The sequence below is a fragment of the Vulpes vulpes genome, chromosome 14 (genome assembly GCF_048418805.1).
Source record: "Vulpes vulpes isolate BD-2025 chromosome 14, VulVul3, whole genome shotgun sequence".
NCBI classification, from domain to species: domain Eukaryota; kingdom Metazoa; phylum Chordata; class Mammalia; order Carnivora; family Canidae; genus Vulpes; species Vulpes vulpes.
In genome coordinates this window covers 88,456,292-88,477,239 of record NC_132793.1, presented here as the reverse complement: position 1 = coordinate 88,477,239, position 20,948 = coordinate 88,456,292, and the positions used below count along the sequence as shown (strand labels likewise).

Here is a 20,948-nt window from a genome sequence, read left to right as displayed (position 1 = left end):
CCTGACATTTTATTCTTTTGCTTTGAAAAACTGTCCATTCCCAAAGTTAATAATTTCCATAATTAATAACAACTAATAATTGTCCTAAACTAGTTTACTTTTTTTCCAGTTGAATTTCTGCTTGCTTTATTTTCCAGAGATGGGCTATATGTATTTTATCATTTGTACCCAATTTATCTTTGTAAATGCTGGTGTAAAGCAGCCGTATTGAGACTCAGGTTTCACACGTGTGCCTTTTGAGGGCCTGAATTGCTCTTTGCCAGTCAGTTGGTTTTATTTTTAAGGTGTACTATGTTCAAGACTAGTCAAACTTGTAAACCTACTTGAAAGTACAGAAAACTAGAAGTCCTAGGGCTCTTGTGAGGGTCGTGTGAATTATGCAAAGCTAGGACTATGGAGGCTGTGAGCAGGAATTAATTGCGGGGCGCTGCTAAGCCTGAGACTGTCTTCACACAACCCAGGGCCCCGTGCTAGGAACTAAATCCCTGGTACCATTGACAGGACCCATTCATTCACCGTCCCGGGCCTCCTTTGTAAGCTGTCTGCCATCCCTCCTGCTACTCTTGCTCCTGCCTCATTTTACCTTACTCCTTGGAAAGCTCACTTCTGAACTTAATGAAGGGAAGATGGAAGAGGAACAGGAGAGAGATTGGAAAAAATCTGAAAGGTGGATGTGGATCACAACACTTAAAATTTTGGCAGTGCTTACCAAGATCACAGTTTATGGTTTTAATCCAACCTAATCCTGTTATTTCCTGCTGCTGCCAGCCGTGCTTTTAAAATATTAACTAATAAATAAATAAATAAATAAATAAATAAATAAATAAAAGTTCAATTACTCAGGTAATATTGTCTCCTTAAATAAAACAGTTTTCAGATAAACTATAAGTAAAGCCAAAGACCCCTTTGCCCAACTCCCAATCCTTTCTGCCTGCCCCCTCTCAGAAATAACCATATGTATGAGTTTGGGATCATTTCCTGACACTATTACTTGCATTCATAGAAGATATGTCATATTGTCATATTGTGTTGTGTGTGATTTTAGAACATAAGTAATATCCTACTGACGTATTATCCTGCAGTTGCTGTTTTTCATTCAACTATGCAATTTAAGTTTTTTTTAAACTATCAGGGGTTGGCAAACTTTTTCTGTAAAAGGCCAGGTAGAAAATATTGTAGGCTTTGCAAACTCTGATGTCTCTGGCATAATTACCCAACTCTGCCTTTGTAGCATGAAAACAGCTATAGACAGTTTGGAAATGAAGGAATGTGGGTGTGTCCTGATAAAACTTTATAAAAACCAATAGCAGACCAAATTTGGCCTGTGGGCTATAGTTAATTCTGTCTCCTCACTCACCCTCCCTTCCATGTGGCTGTGTGTGTGTGTGTATGTGCTCGCATGTATGTCTATTAATATTCTTTAATAGCTTTTATTGAGGTAGAATTCCTGTGGCTTACAATTCGCCCATTTAAAATGTGCATACAGTTCAATGGCTTTTAGTATATTTATAGAGTTGGCCATCCATCACCACAGGTTATTTTAGAACATTTTCATTACCCTCCAAAAAATCTTGTGCCTGTTTTATATTAATACATATAGATTTGTTCTGTTCTTTTTAGCTGCTAAATATAATATTTATTAATATGGACATACTATCACTTGTTTAAACTATATATTTTTTTTAGAATGGCTGAAATTTTCTCAGCAGGAGATTTTATTTGTTGAGAATGTAATACATACACATACGCAGTTAAAAGCCAAATGAAACATATTCTGGACTGTTCCACTCTTTAGCACCCGTCCTAATTTCCCTTCACAGAGGCAGTCCTTCTAACCGGTTTCTTCTGTGTCCCTGTGGAGATAATCTGTGCATATCAATGTACATAATCATGCTCCACCTTCTAGCATGTTCCTTTTTGTTGTTGTTGTTGTAAATAGTCTATTCTGCATCTTGATTCTTTCACGTGGAAGTTAAGTGATAGATCCTTGTCATTGTATTGACGCTTCCAGATTCCATTGCATGGATGTAATTTCTTTAAACTTATCCCTCACTGTTGGACATTTTGATTTTTCCATTTTTCTGCTACTAGAAACAGTATTACAGAGAATGTCTTTGACTCTTTTTGTTTTGTTTTGTTTTGTTTTTAACATATGTGAGAGTTTATCTCTTGGATAATTCCTAGAAGTGCAAAGGGATGTTAATCAAACGTATGTTAATTTTTTTAAAATAGATTTTTAACAAATTGTCCTCCAAAGGTTAGGAGGGCTCTCTCCTTACTGACCAGGTGGGATAGTGCCTGTTCTCCCACCTTTGCCAGGAGTCTGTCACCAGATGGTTTGCTCTTCCTCTGTATGATTTGCTGGCCTCTGTCTTTCTCTCTCTTTTTTTTCCCCAGGAGTGACATTTGAATAACAAAACATTGCAGGACAGGGCTGATTTGCTGGTCCTTTTTGTATTGATTTGTAGAAAATTGTTTGTATATTCTTGTTTTTTAGAGAGAACGTTGCACCAATTTTCTCTCAGTTTTTAGCTTTTTCAAATTCATGATGTTTGTATGTTGCCAGGCAGAAGTCTGCCTTTTAATGTAGGTGAATTTTATTTTCTTTTTGCGTTACCATTTGTGCTTTTTGTGTCTTGTACATCATACTAAAGGGTCATTATTTGCCTGTATCTTCTTCTGAAAAGTTTTGTGGCACTTAGGTCCTTGATCTATCCAGAATTGGTTGGTGTATAGTAAGAGATGGCCAGGTACAATTTCATATTTTTTCCGCATAAAGGGAGCCTAAGTCATCCTTTCTATCCTCATTGCTATGTTCTTCCAGTTCAGATATAAAATCTTCATCTCTGTGTGGTTCCATGGAGTCTAGTGCCTGTTGGTATAACCCTGAGTCCCTATAATACTATGTAATTAATAGTACTCTATAATAAGTTTTGATTTCCTGAATGACTGGGGGAGAGGGGAGGCTGTCAAATCTCCTCTCCTTGTTCTTTAAGGATATCTTGGCTAGTCTTAGCCCTTTATGTTTTTGTATAACATTTTAAAACAACAGCATGAAATATTTTGGAGAAGCTCCTCATTTGTTTTTGTATAGCATCTTTTATTTGCTCCTGTTACCCTAGAAGAATTAGGTTTGGGATGTATTTTTTCTCTAGCACATTATGTATCAACTTGGGAACGTAAATAGGAGAAGAAACTTCCTTCTCCATCATCCCTTTGGCCTCATGTAATGCTTTGAGGTGCTCTGTGTTGTTAGCATGCCTTCTGACCTCTAGACCAGTGTGTCCAGCTGCCTATTAATATTAAGCCTCTGTATATTCGTAGCTCACAACACAGCACAGGCTGCTGCTTGGACATGTTCCTTTGCAGTGTGGATGGCACCACAGCCTGTTATGCCAGCCATTTACAAACAAACCACCCTTGACATTCTTCCTCCTAAATCATTGCCATATATTCACATTTCTTTGCATTGGAGGCACTGCCCTACTTTGTTCCTCACTAGAAGTGATGCTCTTCCTCTTCATCCTGTTTCCAGGCTTGCCCCCTCCCAGCCAGTCTCCGAACAGAGTGATTGGTGATAAATCTGAAAATTCAAATATTTACCTTTAAAAATCCATCAACTAAAGTTTTCCATTTCTCTCAGGGTAATAGTCAAAGCCCTTTCTGTGACCTACATGGCCCTGCGATGTCTGGCGCCCCTGCAGTATCTTTCCAGGCTCATCTTTGAGTCACAGTCCCTCTGTGTTCAATCAGATTGACTGAGCTCAGATGCCTTTGCGCCGGACCTGCTGAGCCCCCCTGCTCATTCCACTGCTGCCACCCTCAGCTCATTCATCCCCACTTCTCTGTCAACTCTCACCACACCCCTTTCTCAGGGAAATCTCTTACCATCCAGACTTGTTATGGGATTTTATTCTCTGTACCTTTTTATTATAGCTCCTATCACAAGCCTAATGATTTATTCTTGTAGTATTCTATTTAGCTCCTGTTGGTTGGGAGCTTTCTGAGGGTAGAACCCATATCTGGCTTGTTCTCAGAGAACAAGGAGACAAATGTCAGCTATCTAAAAGAATTGCTCCCCAGCCTTAGAGAGACAAGACTAATCCTGTCTTGGAAAATAGTGATTGAAAATGGGCCAGCCTTGTGGTGGGATCAGAAAGATGCTTGACTTCATCATACCTGCTCTTTTCCTGAAACTACGGTTTCTTCCAGAGCTTGAAAATTTATAGTCAGATTGGCCCCCTTCTCTTAATAAGCTTCTTTTGTGATGGATATTAAGGTGAAGTGAAGTCAGATCCTAAAGGGTAAGTGAGCAAAATAACCCACAAGAAACAAAGATTCACTTCCTTTTCCCTTTTGATGCCCTCCCCTACCATGAGAGTAGAGAGAGAGGATTCGTATAAAGTTAAATGAGGTGGCCAGTTGGTCCTCTATAAATCACTTATTCATATATTTATTCAGCAAATATTTATTGAGCACCTACCATATGCCAGGCTCTGGGCCAGGCACTGAGATACAGAAAGCAAACATTGTGCTAGCTGTCTGGCACTTCATAGACTAGTGGGTGGATAGATTTATAGCCAGCATTTATTGAGCACTTAGTACTAGCCTGTTTCTTCACAGCCGTTCTATGAGAGTGAGTAGTAAGTTTTTCCATTAAGAAGACTGAGCCACAGGATTGGAAGTAATTTGCCCAAGGCCATGCACCCCATAAATAGTGGAGCTAGAATGCAAACCCATGGTCTTAACCATGATTCTTTGTGACCTGTAAGGAGATAGTGCGGTTCCAACAGCGTGAGCTAAGTGCCACGTATACAAGTTCCCTACTGTTGCAGGGGTGGAGGTGGGGGCAGTGGCACAGGAGGTTTACTAGAGAAAGCATGGTTTGACTTGAGAGCTTGAAAAGCAAGGCAGGGATGGGGCACAGGAAGGATAGAGATGTGGAATTTTTGGAAACACATAGGACACTGATTGTGAAGGGTAGAAGAAGAAAGGGAGCAAGTTTGGTTTTATGAACTGAGAATAGTTCAGGATGGTTAGAGCATATCCAAGTTTATTCAGCGGACTGTGCTGAGCCACCTGCCAGTAGTGGCAGAGACAGATTTGTGTTTTACTAAGCTCACTGGTGATAGTAGGTGATCTTTTGAAAGAGCCTGAGACCTCAGGCAGCAGGTGGGTGCCTGCTGCTGCCTGATCGGGACTGTGGTTGCACTTCCCTGCACCCCACCCTAAACATGTATATTTATTGAGTACCTGCTATGTATCAGGACAGTTCTGAGGCCTGGGAACACAGTGACCCATAGAGTCCCTACTGCCATGGCATTAACTTTTCTAAGAGGAGGAAATTGACAGGGAAATGTACAACTCAGTGTGGTGATGAGCACTGTGAAGAAAGCTGAGGCAGAGAAGGAGTAAGGAGGGACAGGATTTTGTTTTAAATGAGGTATTTAGGGAAGACCTCCAGTATGCCATCGTTGAGCCCTGGAGGAAGCAAAGACCAAACCATGAGGATATCTGGGAGAAGGATGTTATAAAGGTAAAAGGAACAAGCAAGTGCCTACACACAGTCTGGGATGGGAATATGCTTCGCACTTTGAAGAAAAAGCCAGGAGGAAGACAGGAAGAACAGAGCGACGGGAGAGAGGGCCCACCAGGTTAAAGAGACAACTGATGTGATCTGTAGGTTCTTGAAGGCTCAAAAAACTTTGGACTTTGTCCTGACCAAGAATGGAGAACCATTGCAGGCTTCTCAGCTGAAGAATGAGGAGAACTTACTGAAGGGCTCACTCTGGCTTGAGGAAGAAAGGATTATAGAGGAGCAGAGGATAAATGGAAGGTGTGTCAGGTAGCTTTGGAATAGCTTAGGCGAGAGATGCTAGTGGTTCAGTCTAGACAGCAGCAGCCCTATGCTGAGAAGTGGTCAGATTCTGGATAAATTTTGAAAGGGGAGCCAGCAGGCTTTGCTGATTGATTGGGCATGCAGTGGCAGTGAAAAGGAATCAAGGGAACAGACATATGGGGCCTCAGGACCTGGTTGCCATTGGTTGAAAGAGCAGGGGAAAGTTAACCAAATGCCATTGAAAAAAAAAAAAAAAGAGTAGGACATAGATGTTCAGTAAGACCAGTCACTCACTACTGTTAAATCTGTTCATCTGCACAGTAAAACCATCAATAAATGAGTGAGCACACAATGTTAACAAAATTCAGAGCAAACAGGCGGTCTGGTCTTTGACCATGCTGTGGTCTCCTCTATGTGACCACCTTGGTGCCTGGTTAGGGAGCAGCTGTGCAAAGCCACACCGGTTGCCACTATGGCAGGAATCCAGTTTCAGTGAGAAAATGAGTGAGTTTCATTTGGTTAGCTGATACTGTCCATATTTCAAAAGGGGATATGGAAGGTTCTCTTTCTTGTTTAAACCTGGACAGTCTGTAGTAGCTATTTACATTGAAATGAAATGTAAAAATTCAGCTCTGCATTCAAGAGTAGTCATGTTTCAAGTGCTCAGTAGCTGAGTGAGTAGCTACCATGTTAGACCTCACAGATGTCAAACAAGCTTGTGCAGATAAATTACATTTTGCTGGTTTGCAGGCCTACCTTGGGGGATGCAGCAGGTTCTATTCCAGACTACAGCAATAAAGTGAATTTCACAGTAAAGCAAGTGAATGAATTTTTGGTTTCCCAGTACATATAAGAATTATGTTTACCTATATTATAGTCTGTTGAGGGTTCAGTAGCCTTATATTTAAAAGTATACACAGACCTTTCCTTTTAAAAATTTACTTACTTATTTTAGAGAGAGAATGTGTATCAGCAGGGGCAGGGCAGAGAGAGGGAGAGAATCTCCAGACTCCCTGCTGAGCACAGAGCCCAACACAAGCCTGAGATCATGACCTGAGCCAAAATCAAGAGTCAGACACAGCCCAACTGAGCTACCCCAGGCACCCCTAAAAATAAATAAATAAAAATACATATATACATACATATACATATATGTATACACACATATGTATATATATGTGTGTGTATGTACACACATGTACATATACATATATCAGTTAGAACAGACTTTATTGCTAAATGCTAACCATCATCTGAGCTTTCAACCCCTCCTAATCTTTTTGCTGGTGGAGGGTCTTGCCTTGATGTTGATGACTGCTGACTGATCTGGGTGGTGGTGTTGAAAGCTGTCATGGCTGTGGGTGTTTCTTAAGACAACAATAAAGTTTGCCACATCGATTGCCTCTTCCTTTAACAAACCATTTCTCTGTATCATGTGATGTTGTTTGATAGCATTTGCCCACAACTTCTTTCAAAATTAATGTCAATCCTCTCAAACCCTGCCACTGCTTTATCAACTAAGTTTATGTCACATTCTAAATCCTTGGTCATCATTTCAACAGTCTTCACAGCATCTTCACTGGGAATAGATTCCATCTTAGGAAACCACTTTATTTGCTCATCCGTAAGAAGCAGTTTCTCACCATGTAAGTTTGATGATGAGATGGCAGCAGCTCAGTCCCACCTTCAGGCTCTTACTCTAGTTCTCCTGGTGTTTCCACACCTCTAGTTACTTCCTCCACTGAGGTCTTGAACCCCTTGGAGTCATCCATGACGGTTGGAATCAACTTGTTCCAAACTTCTGTTCATGTTGGTATTTTGACCTTTTCCTGTGAATCATAAGTGTCCTTAATGGCAATTAGAATGGTGAATTGTTTCCAGAAGGTTTCCAATTTTCTTTGCCTAGATCCAGCAGAGGAATCACTGTATGGCAGCTGTAGCCTTACAAAATATATTTCTTAAATAATAAGACTTTAAAATCTTAATTACTTCTTGATCCATCGGCTGCGGAATGGCTGTTATGTTAGCAGGCATGAAAATGACGTTGATCTCATTGCACATCTCCCATTAGAGCTCTTGGGTGGCCAGGTACATTGTCAACCTACAGTAGCATTTTGAAAGGAATCTTTTTTTCTGAGCAGTAAGTAAGTGTCAATAGTAGGCTTAAAATAGTCTGTAAACCATGCTGGAAACAGATGTGCTGTCATCTAGGCTTTGTTGTTCTCTTTATAGAATATAGGCAGAGTAGATTTAGCATGATTTTTAAGGGCCCTAGGATTTTTGAAGTGGTAAATGAACATTGGCTTCAACTTAAAGTCACTAGCTGTATTGTCCCCTAATGAGAGTTGGCCTGTCTTTTGAAGCCAGGCATTGACTTCCCCTCTCTAGCTATGTAAGTCCTGGATGGCATCTCCTTTCAATAGAAGACAGTTTTGTTTACATTGACAATCTAATGCTTTCCTCTTTATTAACTATCTTAGCTAGATCTTCTGGATGACTGGCTACAGCTCCTATACCAGCACTTGCTGCTTCCCCTTTCACTTTGATATTATGCAGTGACTTCTTTCCTTAAACCCCATGAGCCCTCCTCCGCTGGTTTCAAGCTTTCCACTTCCAGCTTATGCAGCTCCCTCAGTCTCACAGAATAGAAGAGAGTTAGGGCCTGACTCTGGACTAGGCTTTGGCTTAAGGGAATGTTGTGGTTGGTTTGATCTTCTATCCAGACCTCTGAAATGTTCTCCATATCAGCAATAAGGCTGTTGTGCTTTCTGATCATTCTTGTGTTCACTAGAGTAGCATTTTTAATTTCCTTCAAGAACTTTTCCTTTGTATTCACAGCTTGGCTAACTATTTGGCAGCAGAGACCTAGCTTTCAGCCCATCTTGACTTTCAGCCTTCCTCACTAAGCTTAATCATTTCTAGCTTTTGATTTAAAGTCAGAGTCACATGGTTCTTCCTTTCACGTGAACACTTGCAGGCGATTGTAAGATTATTGATTGGCCTAATTTCAGTATTGTTATGTCTCAAGAAATAAGGAGCTTGAGGAAAAGGGAGAGATGGGATAGTGGTCTGTCATTGTTGATTTAGTTTCACTTCTTATGTAGGTACAGTTCATTGTGCCCCAAAACCATTACGGTAGTAACATCAAAGATCATTGGTAATGATCACCAGAACAAATAGAACAATAATGAAAAGGTTTGAAATTTATGAGAGTTACCCAAATATGGTACAGAGGCATGAAGTGAGCAAACACTGTTGGTGAAATGGTGCCAGTAGACTTGCTTAATGATGCAGGTTACCACACACCTTCCATTTGTAAAGAGTTTGATAAAGCAAAGCACAGTAAAACAAGGTATATCTGTGCTTTCAAACATCTTGCTTCAAAATGAACACTTAGGGTTTTATAATGTCCAAAAATATTAGGTTAGTTTCTAAACACAAATGTGATGTTATATAATAGTACCTTAATATAAATCCTGATAATCTTTCTGACCAGATTAGTGTGCTGTTATGCAGAAGTCTCTATTATAATAGTGGGTATTATAAGAAATCCATTATTATTATCATCTTCATTTTTCCATTTGGAATCTCTCTAAAAATTCTGAGATCATTTGTTGGACATCTTAAGAAAATAGCATAAAGAGACCCTATCTTAGGTGTGTTTATTTAGCTTTAGATTCAGTTTTCATGTAACTGACCTGGAGGGAAGTCAGCTGGAGCTCTAGAAGTTAAGTCCATAGAGCAAATCCTCATAGGAACCTGAGGAAAGCATTTCAGGGCTCCTCTTGATACAGTAGGTAAAATCCTTTTGCCAAATAAGTTAGGGAAATAAGTGATAAATCCATATAGTGTGGTGAAAAATTATTTTTAGGTTTTCAAAAATGAAAGATTTTGCAAATGATTATCCCAAATGTGATAAAAACAGGTTAATGGTAGGAATTTATGAAAGTACTTGTAGAAACCAGGTTTTTTTTTGTTTTGTTTTGTTTTTGTTTTTTTAAGATTTTATTTACTTGAGAGAGAGAGCATGCGCCTACAAGAGCATGAGCAGCAGGGAGGCGCAGAGGAAGAGGGAGAAGCAAACTCCCTGCTGCAGGGAGTCTGATATGGGACTTGGTCTCTGCCTGGGATCATGACCTGAGCTGAGGACAGATGGTTAACCAACTAAGCCACCCAGGCACCCTAGAAAGCAGTTTAGAAGTATATATTAGATCCTTAGAATTGGGAGATCTTATTGTCCAATAAATTTTCTTCTAATTAATTTATTCCAAGAAATCCATCTTAAATGAAGGGATTTTTTTTCTGTCTGAAAACTTCATCCATCATTTCACATAATTTTTTAAAAGGTACAAAAGAAAAGCTGCAAGTCTACCATCAGTGTTGAGAGGGTTATCAGGGAATACTGGGGTTTTTTTTGCACTGTTGCTTTTCTAAATTTACAGTGTTTCATTAATGAAAAAAAAATGTGTCTGGATGAAATCCTGTTTGGAGACATTATACCATCTGACTTTTGAACTTTTCATTCTGTGGTGAATTATTAGTGAAGTTTTAGGTATTTGTCTAGATTGCTTTCCTCCATTAATGTTGCCTCTCTTTCCTGTGTTAATACTTACGGCACAATGCATAACTGTGTTTCAGACCTCCAAGCAATGTCTCTTCCTCTGTAACTCAGCTAGTTGCATTTAGTGCTTCCCAAAACTTTTTAAAGGGTAATGACATGTGTAATGAACTAGGGTATGGTGTTTATATGTATATTTTCCTGATTTTAGGATTTTGCTTTTAAATACAAAGGGAATGCATATAATATAATAGTACATCTGTACAAATTCTGGTTATGATTTTGACCAGGTTAGTGTATATTTCAGTCCTTAAACAAGTAAAATTTAAAAAAAACCTAATAATTCATAGATGTATAGCTAAAAGGTCAATAGAGACATTAAAACAGAATGCTAAAAAATGGTCTAATAGTGCAAAAAAAGGCAGTAAAGGGAAGAAGGGGAACAACAGGAGAAACAAAGGGAAAACAAATAAACAAATCTAAACTCAACTGTAGCAATAATAATATTAAACATTAATGGACTAAACACTCCAGTTAAAAGCTGGAAATTATCTTAAAGGAGTAGACAAGACTGAAGTCTATGCTGTCTACAAGAGATATTCTTTAAGTATAGAGAGGTTGAAAGTAGATAAATGGATAAAGATATCCCATGCAAATGGTAATTAAGTGAAAGCCAGAGTGGTTATGTTAATAACACATAAAATCTATTTTAAGATGTAAATGTTACCAGAACTGAAGAAAGACAATGACAGATGGGACAGTTCATCAGGAGGAAAACGAATCATAGGATGTGTACACAGTAAGAGACCCCAGTTTGAGGCAAAAAAATTGATAAAGGGAATAGTGGGCAGTTTCACAATCATTGTTGAAAATTTTAACATCTCTCAGCAATTGATAGAACAACTAAATAAATCAATAACTGAGAAAATCCGAAAAAATATCAGTCTCACTGACTTCATTGATATTTTTGAAAGTTGCATCCAGCACCATCAGAATATACACTTTTTCCTTGTGTACATGATAGGACACCAGGATAAGCTATGTGCTGGCAATAAAGTCTCAGTAAATTTTATGAAGTTATAAGAATATGTTCTCTGACTACAATGGAATTTTATTAGAAATCAACAATAGGATATCTAGGACAGCCTCACATATTTGGAAATTTAGCTGTATTTTGAACTGAACACTAATGAAAATACAATATATCAAAATTTGTGGGATGTATTAGAGGGTGTTCAGAGGGAAACTTACAATGTATGCTTATAGTAGAAAAGAATGATCTTAAATCAGTATCTAAATTTTACCATAAGAAGCTTGAATATGAAGAAATTGAACCCAGAGTGGCTGCCCCCATCTGCCCTACCTGTCCCCCAACATCTCTACAGTACATTATCATGAGAGCCAGCAGTCTCCTTGCTGCCAGTGGTCTGACTGTGTGGAGCTCAGTGGAAATGCCCCATGCCTGGAGCATTGTTGAAAATAACAGTGGTCTCAGTTTAGGTGGCAAACAATCTGGGAAGGCCAACAACACAGCTGCCTGAGACTGATTCCTGGTTGGGGCAAGCAACACAGTACGTTCACATTAAACAGGAGACCTAAAGAAGGAAACCCCTGTTTGGGCTTTCTTAAGCTTCTATATATTCCTGGGAATTTGGAAGGCTACATGCATGCTTATGTAAGACCAGCAAGGACCCCAGTTATCTACTCATTCCTGGCTGGAACTGAAACCAAGAAATGAGAGCTGGGACACACTCATAAATTTCCTGATGATTGAATGTGCGCCTCAACCTGTATACATACAAACTTGGCAGAGTGTGGGAATCTTGTTGGTTCAAGATGTTTAAGCACAACCTCTGATCAGCTATTGGTCATAAATAGTTATTTTGGCCAAACAAATCATTCTTAGAAGTGACACCTACAAGCCAGAACTTAATATTAACAACTAAGCAGAGATCTAAGTGGCTACATACTGGCGAGGAGACAGATTTTGTGTAGCTAGTCTGGGCATTTCACTAAAAGAGCAAGAGCATCCCACCTGGAGGGGGTGAGGATCACAATCCAGGTTTGCTACAATATCCTCTAAAATCTTCAGTTTTCAGTGAAATTGTGAGACATGACTAAGAAACAGGAATGTATTACTCATGCACAGGAAATAAAATTAGCCAAGAGAAGGTGTCTCTGAAGGGGCCCAGCTGCTATACTTAGTTAACAAAATCTCAGCAGGGCAGCCTGGGTGGCTCAGCAGTTTAGCGCCACCTTCAGCCCAGGTCGTGATCCTAGAGTCCTGGGATCGAGTCCCATGTCAGGCTCCCTGATGGAGCCTGCTTCTCCCTCTGCCTGTATCTCTGCCTCTCTCTGTCTCTCTCTCTGTGTCTCTCATGAATAAATAAATAAAATCATAAAAAAAAACACCTCAAAGCAGCTATTATGTGTTCAAAGAACTAAAGATAGATACCATGTCCAAAGAATTAAAGGAAAACATGACAACAGTGACTCATTATAGAAATTAACAATAAAGAGAATTTACATACATGTGAATATATGTGTGTGTGTCTCTAAGTAGAAATTCTCCAGTTGAAAGTACAATACCTAAAATGAAGAGTTCATTACAGTAATTAACAGATTTGAACTGACAGAAGAAGGAATTGGTGACCTTGAAAATTGATAAACAGAGCTTAGTCTAAAGAACTATAGAAAAAACTAAAAAAAAAAAAAAAAAAAAAAAAAAATAGAGCCCATAGACCTGTGGGACATTATCAAGAATACTAACATATGCATGAGTCCTAATGGGAGAGCCAGAAAAGAGGAAAGAGGCAGAAAAAAAATATTTGAAGAAATAATGGCCAGAACTTCCCATATTGGATGAAAAATACTAAACTGCTCATCTGAAAAATTCAGCGAATTCTGAGTAGGATGAACTCATCTGTACACATTATAGTCAGACTATGGAAAGCCAAAAACAAAGAGAAAATCTTGAAAGCACCTAGAGAAGTAACTCATTATATGTAAGAACTCCTTGATAAGATTAACAACTAATTTCTCATAAGAAACATCAGTGGCCAGAAGGCAATGGGATGACATATTCTAATTGCTTAAAACAGTCAATCAAGAAATTTATATCTAGCAAAACTATCCTTTGTTTTTCATACAAAAAATTAAGATCATTGGTAAAACTGTGCAGGTACATCTAAAAACAGTGTATTTGTTTATATTGCTGTGTGACAAATTACACAAACAAAATGTGTGGCTTTATACAACACACATTTATTACACTATAGTTTTAAGGTGTTGGCCAGAATGTTCTCATCTGTATGCTAAATTAGAGAAAAATTTGCTTCCAAGGTCACTCAGGTTGAGCTTACCAGGTTATTTTCCTTGCGCTTATAGTACTAAAGGCCTCAGCTTCTTGCAGGCTATTGGCTGGAGGTTCCTGTGGTTTCTAGAGATTATCTGCAGATTCTTTCCTGTGGACTTTCCCACCAGTGTGCCTTACCTCTTCGAGTCAGCAAGGAGAGTTGCTGTAGCAAGTCTGCCAGCAAGGTGGAACCTCAGATAACACAGTCACAGTAGTGACAGTTCATCACCTTTGCCAAATTCTCATGTTAGAAGGAAGTTATAGGTCCTGCTTACGACTCAAGGGGAGAGGTACAAAGAGGCATGGGCATGAAGAGGCGGGGATTATGAGAGGGGCCACCTTAGAATCATTCTGCTGTAGACAGTATAAATATATTTTCCCTGTTTTCATCTCGTAAAGACAACAACATAAAACAAGTATAAAACTGTTGTTAGGCTTATATAGAGATGTATGTGACAGTAGTGGCACAAAGAAGGGGAGAGGACAGGGGGCTGTATTGGAACAGCTTCAATGTACTGCTGGAAGTAAACCCAAAGTAAAAATAGGAATGAATGATAAAAGAAATCAGTGGGATTGAGAGTGGGCAAATGATGGAGAAAAGTGATGAAATGAAAAAAAAAAAACAAACAAAAATTGGCTCTTTGAAAAGATCAATAAAATTGATAAATCTCCAGCCAGACTGATGAAGAAAATAAGCAAAAAGACACATAACCAGTGCTAAGTAAGAGAAAACTACTTTACATATCCTACAGACATTAAAAGGGTAATAGGAATATAACAAATACCTTTATAACATTTAGAAGAAATTGACCACTTCTTGGAAAGACACAAGTTGCCAAAACTGACCCAAGGAGATATAAAACAATTGAACAGCCCTATATCAAAGAAATGCAGTTCATAATTAAAACTTACAACTAAGAAAAGTTTAGGCCCACCTACCTTCACTGTTGAATTATTTCAAATGTTGAAAGAATAAATAGTGACAGCGCTACCCAAACTCTTTGAGGTAACACTTCCAAACTTCTTGCACAAGGCTTGCAGTGCCCTGATACAAAACCAGATAGACATTGAAAGAAATGAAAATTACATACAGGGATCATTTGTGACGATAGATACAAAAATCCTTGGCAAAATACCAGCAAATCTAATCCATCAATATACAAAAAAAAAAAAATTACTTCATGGCTGAGTACTGTTTACTGTAGGAATGGAAGGCTTAAGATCTGAAAATGAACATGGTAATTTACACTACTAATGGAATAAAAATATAACTACCAAGTGATCATTTCAGTAGATGCAGAAAACACATGTGACGGTATAAAATGCCCATTGATCATAAAGACTCGGCAAACCAGAAGGAAAAGATAACTTAAAAAACTAAAGAAAGGCACTGAGGCAAAACTACAACATGCATCATAGTAAATGGTGAACTGCTGAATGCTTTTCCTCTGAGGTCAGGAACAAGGAAAGAATGTGTGTTTTTACCACTTTTATTCAACACTTGTTTAAATAAGAGTCCTATGATTAGAAAGGAAGAAGTGAAGCTGTCACTAATTGCAGAGAACATAATTATGTACATAGACTAGCATAAGAATTCTACAAAAATGTGCTTTAACTAAAATGTGAATTTAGCTAGGTAACAATAGCCCAGTATGCAGTGAACTTTATTTCTCTATATCAGCAGTTAACAAATGGAAATAAAATTTTAAAACAATTCATTATTAGAGCAACAAAACTTAAAATATTTAGTAATGTTCAAGACTATATACATTGAAAAGTACAAAACCTTGCCAAGGGACATTAAAGAAGACCTAAATAAATAGATACTCTTTGTTAATGTTTGGAAGAATCAGTATTATTTTTAAAGACTTTTTTTTTAAAGACCTTATTTATTTATGAGAGACATGAGAGAGGCAGATACATTGGCAGGGGGGAAGCAGGCTCACTGTGGGGACCCCAGGATCATGACCTGAGCCAAAAGCAGACGCTCAACCACTGAGCCACCAGGCATCCCAAGGCTTTATTTAGAGAGAGAGTGAGAGAGAGAGAGAGAGAGAGAGAGCACATGAGGAAGGAGGGTCATAGGGAGAAGCGCACTCCCTGCAGAGCAGGGAGCCCAACATGGGGCTCAGTCTGGGACTCAGATCATGACCTGAGCCAAAGGCAGATGCTTAACCAACCAAGCCACCCAGGTGCCCAAGAATCAATGTTATTTAAAGTATTGGGGGATAGTTTCCATTTTTAGAGTCGATGGAGTACCATTCAAAATCCTGCAGGCTTGTTTGAAGAAACTGACAAGTTGATTCTAAAATTTATTGACCAAGATAGTTTTTAAAAAGGTTTGAGGATATATATTCTATCTGTATCAAGACTTACAGACAATGTCTTACTTGTAGCTGTAAAGCTACAGTAGTCAGGACAATCCAGTATTGATGTATGGATACACTTTTCAGTCAATAGAGCAGAACAGAGTTTGGAAATAGGTTCACACTTATATAGTAAATTGATTTTTGAGAGCAGAAGGATAAATCATTGGGAAAAAAAATAGTCTTTGTAGCAAATTGTACTGGACAACTGGATATCTGTATGAAATAATGACCCTTGATCTGATCTCACCATACACAGAAATCAACTAGCAATAAGTCATTATCCTAAATATGAAAGTTAAAAATCTAAAACTTCTGGAAGAAAACATTGAAATTCTGTGTGACATTATGCTGGGTAAAGATTTCTTAAATGGGATACAAAAAGCACAAGCAATTAAATACAAAAACAGGTTGACTTCATCAAAATTTCAAAATCTTGCTCTTCCAAAAGAAAAAAATAGAGAAAATTTAAAGGCCATCAGGAGACTAGGAGAAAATATTTACAAAACATGTCTGACAAAGACTTGTATCCAGAATATATACACAATTGGATTGTAAACTCAGTAATGAGAAAATAGTCTAGTAAAAATGAGTAAGCAATTTCAACAGAGACTTGACAAAAGAAAAATGTATGAATAAACCCAATATCACTAGTCATCAGGGTAATATAAATTAAAACCTCAATAAGTTACTACTTTATACTTTCTGGAACAAGTAAAATTAAAATTACTAATGATGCCAGGTATTAGTGAAGATGTAGAACAGCTGGACTCTCATAATGTTGCTGGTGAGAGAATGTAATATTGTATTGCCACTTTAAAAAACAGGGTGGCAGTTTCTTGGGAAGTTAAATGTACACTTAACATGTGGCCTGGCAGTTCATTCCTAGCTATTTACTCAAGTGAAATGAAAAATACAAACTTGTATGTGAATATTCACAGCAGCCGTATATAGCCTCAAATTGGAAGTAATGCAGTTGTCCATCTCCTGGTGAATTGATAAATTAATCTATATCCATATTATGGAATACTATTCAGCAATACAAAGGATTGAACTTTTGATACATGCCAACAACATGGGTGAATTTCAGAAATGCCACGCCAAGTAAAACAAGTCAAACACAAAAGTCTACATACCATATAATTTCAGGTATATGAAATACTAGAAGGGCAAAAACTGTAGTGGTTGCCTGGGACCAACAGTCTGGGCAAGGAATTGACTGTAAAGAGGCAGGAAGGAATTTTTTGAGATGATGGGAATATTTTGATCATGGTGGTTACATGGCTGTCTACATTTTGTCAAAGTTCATCACCCCACTCAAAATGGATGAACTTTATTGTACCTTAATAAAGCTGGAGGTTGGAAAGAAAGAAATCATATTGATAAATATTTCTTTTTATTTATATATAGTTTAACAATTTTTAGTAGATTTAAATGGATTCTCATGAGACTACTATAACTTGTTTAAAATAAGTTGCACCTGCAAGTGGGGGCAGCATGCTAAAGAGACAAAGGAGTGAGGTGGCTGGGGCTGCTGTTAGTGTTCAAGGCAAGCTTTTCTGATGAAGGGACATTTGAGCAGATACACATGAAGTGAATTCAGTTCAATCAGAGACATGTCTTCATGTGTGCCTTGGGAGTCTCTTAGTTATATCTAGGAGTTTTGTAGTTTATGGTACTAATTGCAAATGAGATCTTTTTCTTATCAGTTGCATTGGCTAATAATAATCCTTAAATTAATCTTTGCATCTTCATTTGTCTGCTGTCTCCCATTTGTTAATTCCTTGAGGACAGTAAGTATACAGATTTGTATGTGTTGTTAACTTACAGCTCTTCCTTCTGTGCTGTGTTTCCAGCATGTGCTTAGTTAATACATTTTCATGGTTTTTACTGAGACTAAGCAGATCCTTGTTGTATCTGTTAAATCTTTGTTTTTCCCAGCTCAGTATAGCACCAAAATGCAAGTAGCACCTATAAAAGTCCCTAAAGTGGAAAACCAAATTTCAGTCTAATATCAAAAGGAGTGAGTATACGATGTGTATAAAACTGTTTGCTGGCACCTTTAAAGACACCCCTGATGGCCTCAAAGGTGGGAGAAATGAAAGAAGTTATTCTTAAATCTGACAGATTAAGAAAGAAACAGCTGATTGGTCAGGCATAGATTAGAAATGGAAATCTTGGCAAGATTCATTGTTTCATTTGAATAGAAGGGGTTCTTTTAGATTTCATGCCTGTGTTAGTCTCTGTACATAAGGGAGGTAGGTATCCCAGACTTGAGAGCTCAGCATAAGCTGTCAAAATGAAAACATTTGTCGCTCAAGTTCATGCCTTACCAGTAGATGGCAGCAAATTGCTTTGTTTAAACCTTCCTTTCTTTCTTTCTTTCTTTTTTTTTTTTTTTTTTTAAGTCACTTAGTAAATAGGTACTATATCTTTTTATTTTAGAGAAGGCCAAGGAAGTTAGAATAGTCTTATTTTCTTTAAATGGTAATATGGCCACTGGGTAGTGTCAGTTTAAATGATTTTAGCAATTCAACTAATACAGCTTCCTTAAAAATAACTTTCTACAGGTTTTGTTAGCAACTACCTCTTCCTTGTATTTTTTATTCTCGATAGCACTATTAATATTTTATATGTAGTTTTCTGCCTCATAGATTTTTCTAAAGAATCCAGCTATAGTTTAGAACTAAATAACATTTTAGTAAACAGTACATGAATGTTTTAAATATTTACCTTTGGAAGCTATTTTTGTTTGGAAATTTATTTTCACATGAAATTGCTGCCCCAACCTTGCCCCCAGAAGTGACCTACATAATAGGAGGGAGCACTTCTTGCCTCTTTTCTACCTACTTCCTGGGAAGGCCAGTGGGACAAGAGCCACACAGAACTTCTCTTGGCTTCAGGGAAGATTGGGGGCAGGTGACAAAAGTCTATGTCTTGAAGAGTCACACAGCAGATTATCACTTTTCTTTCTTTTTTTCTTTCTTTCTCCTTTTCTTCCTTTCCAGAAATCAGTCCATTTAAGGAGAGAGTTTTGGAACTGTTATACAAAATATTTATACAGTCCTGAGGTTTCTCCCAATTTTTTACATGACATGCTGCTTAATTCTTAGAAACTCCAAAATCTTGTAAAACTAAGAATCCAGAATAGTCTTTTATCTTATGAAAACATGATTTATCAAGATCACTTAACATATATCCTACATGCTTTGGAATTTTTACAGACCACAGAAGATTTTTTTTTTAACCTAATACACCCTAAAACAACACAGTCTGCCAGACCACAGTACATCCGTACTTTAGAGCAGCAGATGTTGCTACACATGCTTCTCTTTAAGACCAAGAAGCACAAGAGAAAATAAAACAAAAAGTTCAAAACAGAAGAGAAACATGAAACAATACAGAGATGAGAGAGTTGAGTAGCCGAAAGCAGTTGGTTAAATTAGCACAGAGAGGGCCTATGGAGATCTGAACTCTCTGTTTTTGCTTATCTATCTTGTAAATACTCTGTAAGTCAGTTTCATTTTGTTAACCCAGGTTTGATAACTTTCTATCAAAATTTATTTTTCATGAAAACTATGCTTCAATTAAACTGAGGAAAGAAGTACTTGATGTTCATTATAATCTTTAATCATTTCACATTTTTTATAGGAATGGGCCATGGTAGAGTTCATTGTTTTGTCTTCGAGTCTGCTAATGTTTTCATTTTGGTTTTAACCCTAGCTGATCCGACAGTTAAGGACTTGATCGGAGGCTTCACTGCTCTTCATTATGCAGCCATGCATGGCCGGGCCCGGATTGCACGCCTGATGCTAGAATCTGAATATAGGAGTGACATTATTAATGCCAAAAGCAATGATGGCTGGACTCCCCTCCATGTGGCTGCTCACTATGGTAGGGACTCCTTTGTCCGACTCCTACTGGAGTTCAAGGCTGAGGTTGACCCACTTAGTGATAAAGGCACAACTCCACTTCAGCTCGCCATCATCCGAGAAAGGTCAAGCTGCGTGAAGATCCTCCTGGACCACAATGCCAACATTGACATCCAGAACGGTTTCCTGTTGCGCTACGCTGTGATCAAAAGCAATCACTCTTATTGCCGAATGTTCCTTCAGAGAGGAGCAGACACAAACTTGGGTCGCTTAGAAGATGGACAGACTCCTTTACATTTGTCTGCCCTTAGGGATGATGTGCTTTGTGCACGGATGTTATATAACTATGGAGCAGACACAAACACAAGGAACTATGAAGGACAGACCCCATTGGCTGTTTCCATAAGTATTTCTGGAAGTAGTCGACCATGTTTGGATTTCTTACAAGAAGTCACAAGTATGTAATTTAATTATTACTATTACTGAATTCTTAAAAATTTTTCATCTTCTGGGGGGCTTCAGATAATTTTACAGCTTAAAATGAGCAGACACTAATGATTCCTATCAACCCTGCTTATTAAGTTATTAATAATATGACTTATATCTCATTCACCTGAAATAAAAGGAAAGCTCTGATATATCATAAGATTTCATATAAATTCAGTCCTGTTGGGCTGAGAGAAGAACAGATGGGAGGGACAAAGAGGAGAAATTGTCAGATTCTCAAAGACTTCTGTTAGAACAAGGCAGTTCTTACCGGACATACAAGTAGTCATTCAGGCTTTCATGGACTTCTGATTGAAGAATTATGAGAGCCTTGGACTCTAGGTTTCATCACTGTGGAAGTGTCCTAGAATTTATGCTTTATTGCTAAGCTCTTCCCCGTTTTTTTGTTGATTTTCTGGCTTCCTGTGATGTGAACCCACCTGAGAGGAATAAGTGTTACTGAGTGAGGGAG

General features: G+C 38.1%; 1 protein-coding gene across 1 annotated transcript in view; it reads left to right on the top strand.

The window, feature by feature from the left end:
- ASB7 (ankyrin repeat and SOCS box containing 7) overlaps positions 1 to 20,948 on the top strand; it is a 49,870-nt gene that overhangs the window by 10,642 nt on the left and 18,280 nt on the right. The window contains exon 5 of the mRNA XM_026001836.2: positions 19,842 to 20,447. Coding sequence (XP_025857621.1) covers positions 19,842 to 20,447 — 606 coding nt within the window. The remainder of the gene's footprint in view (positions 1 to 19,841; positions 20,448 to 20,948) is intronic.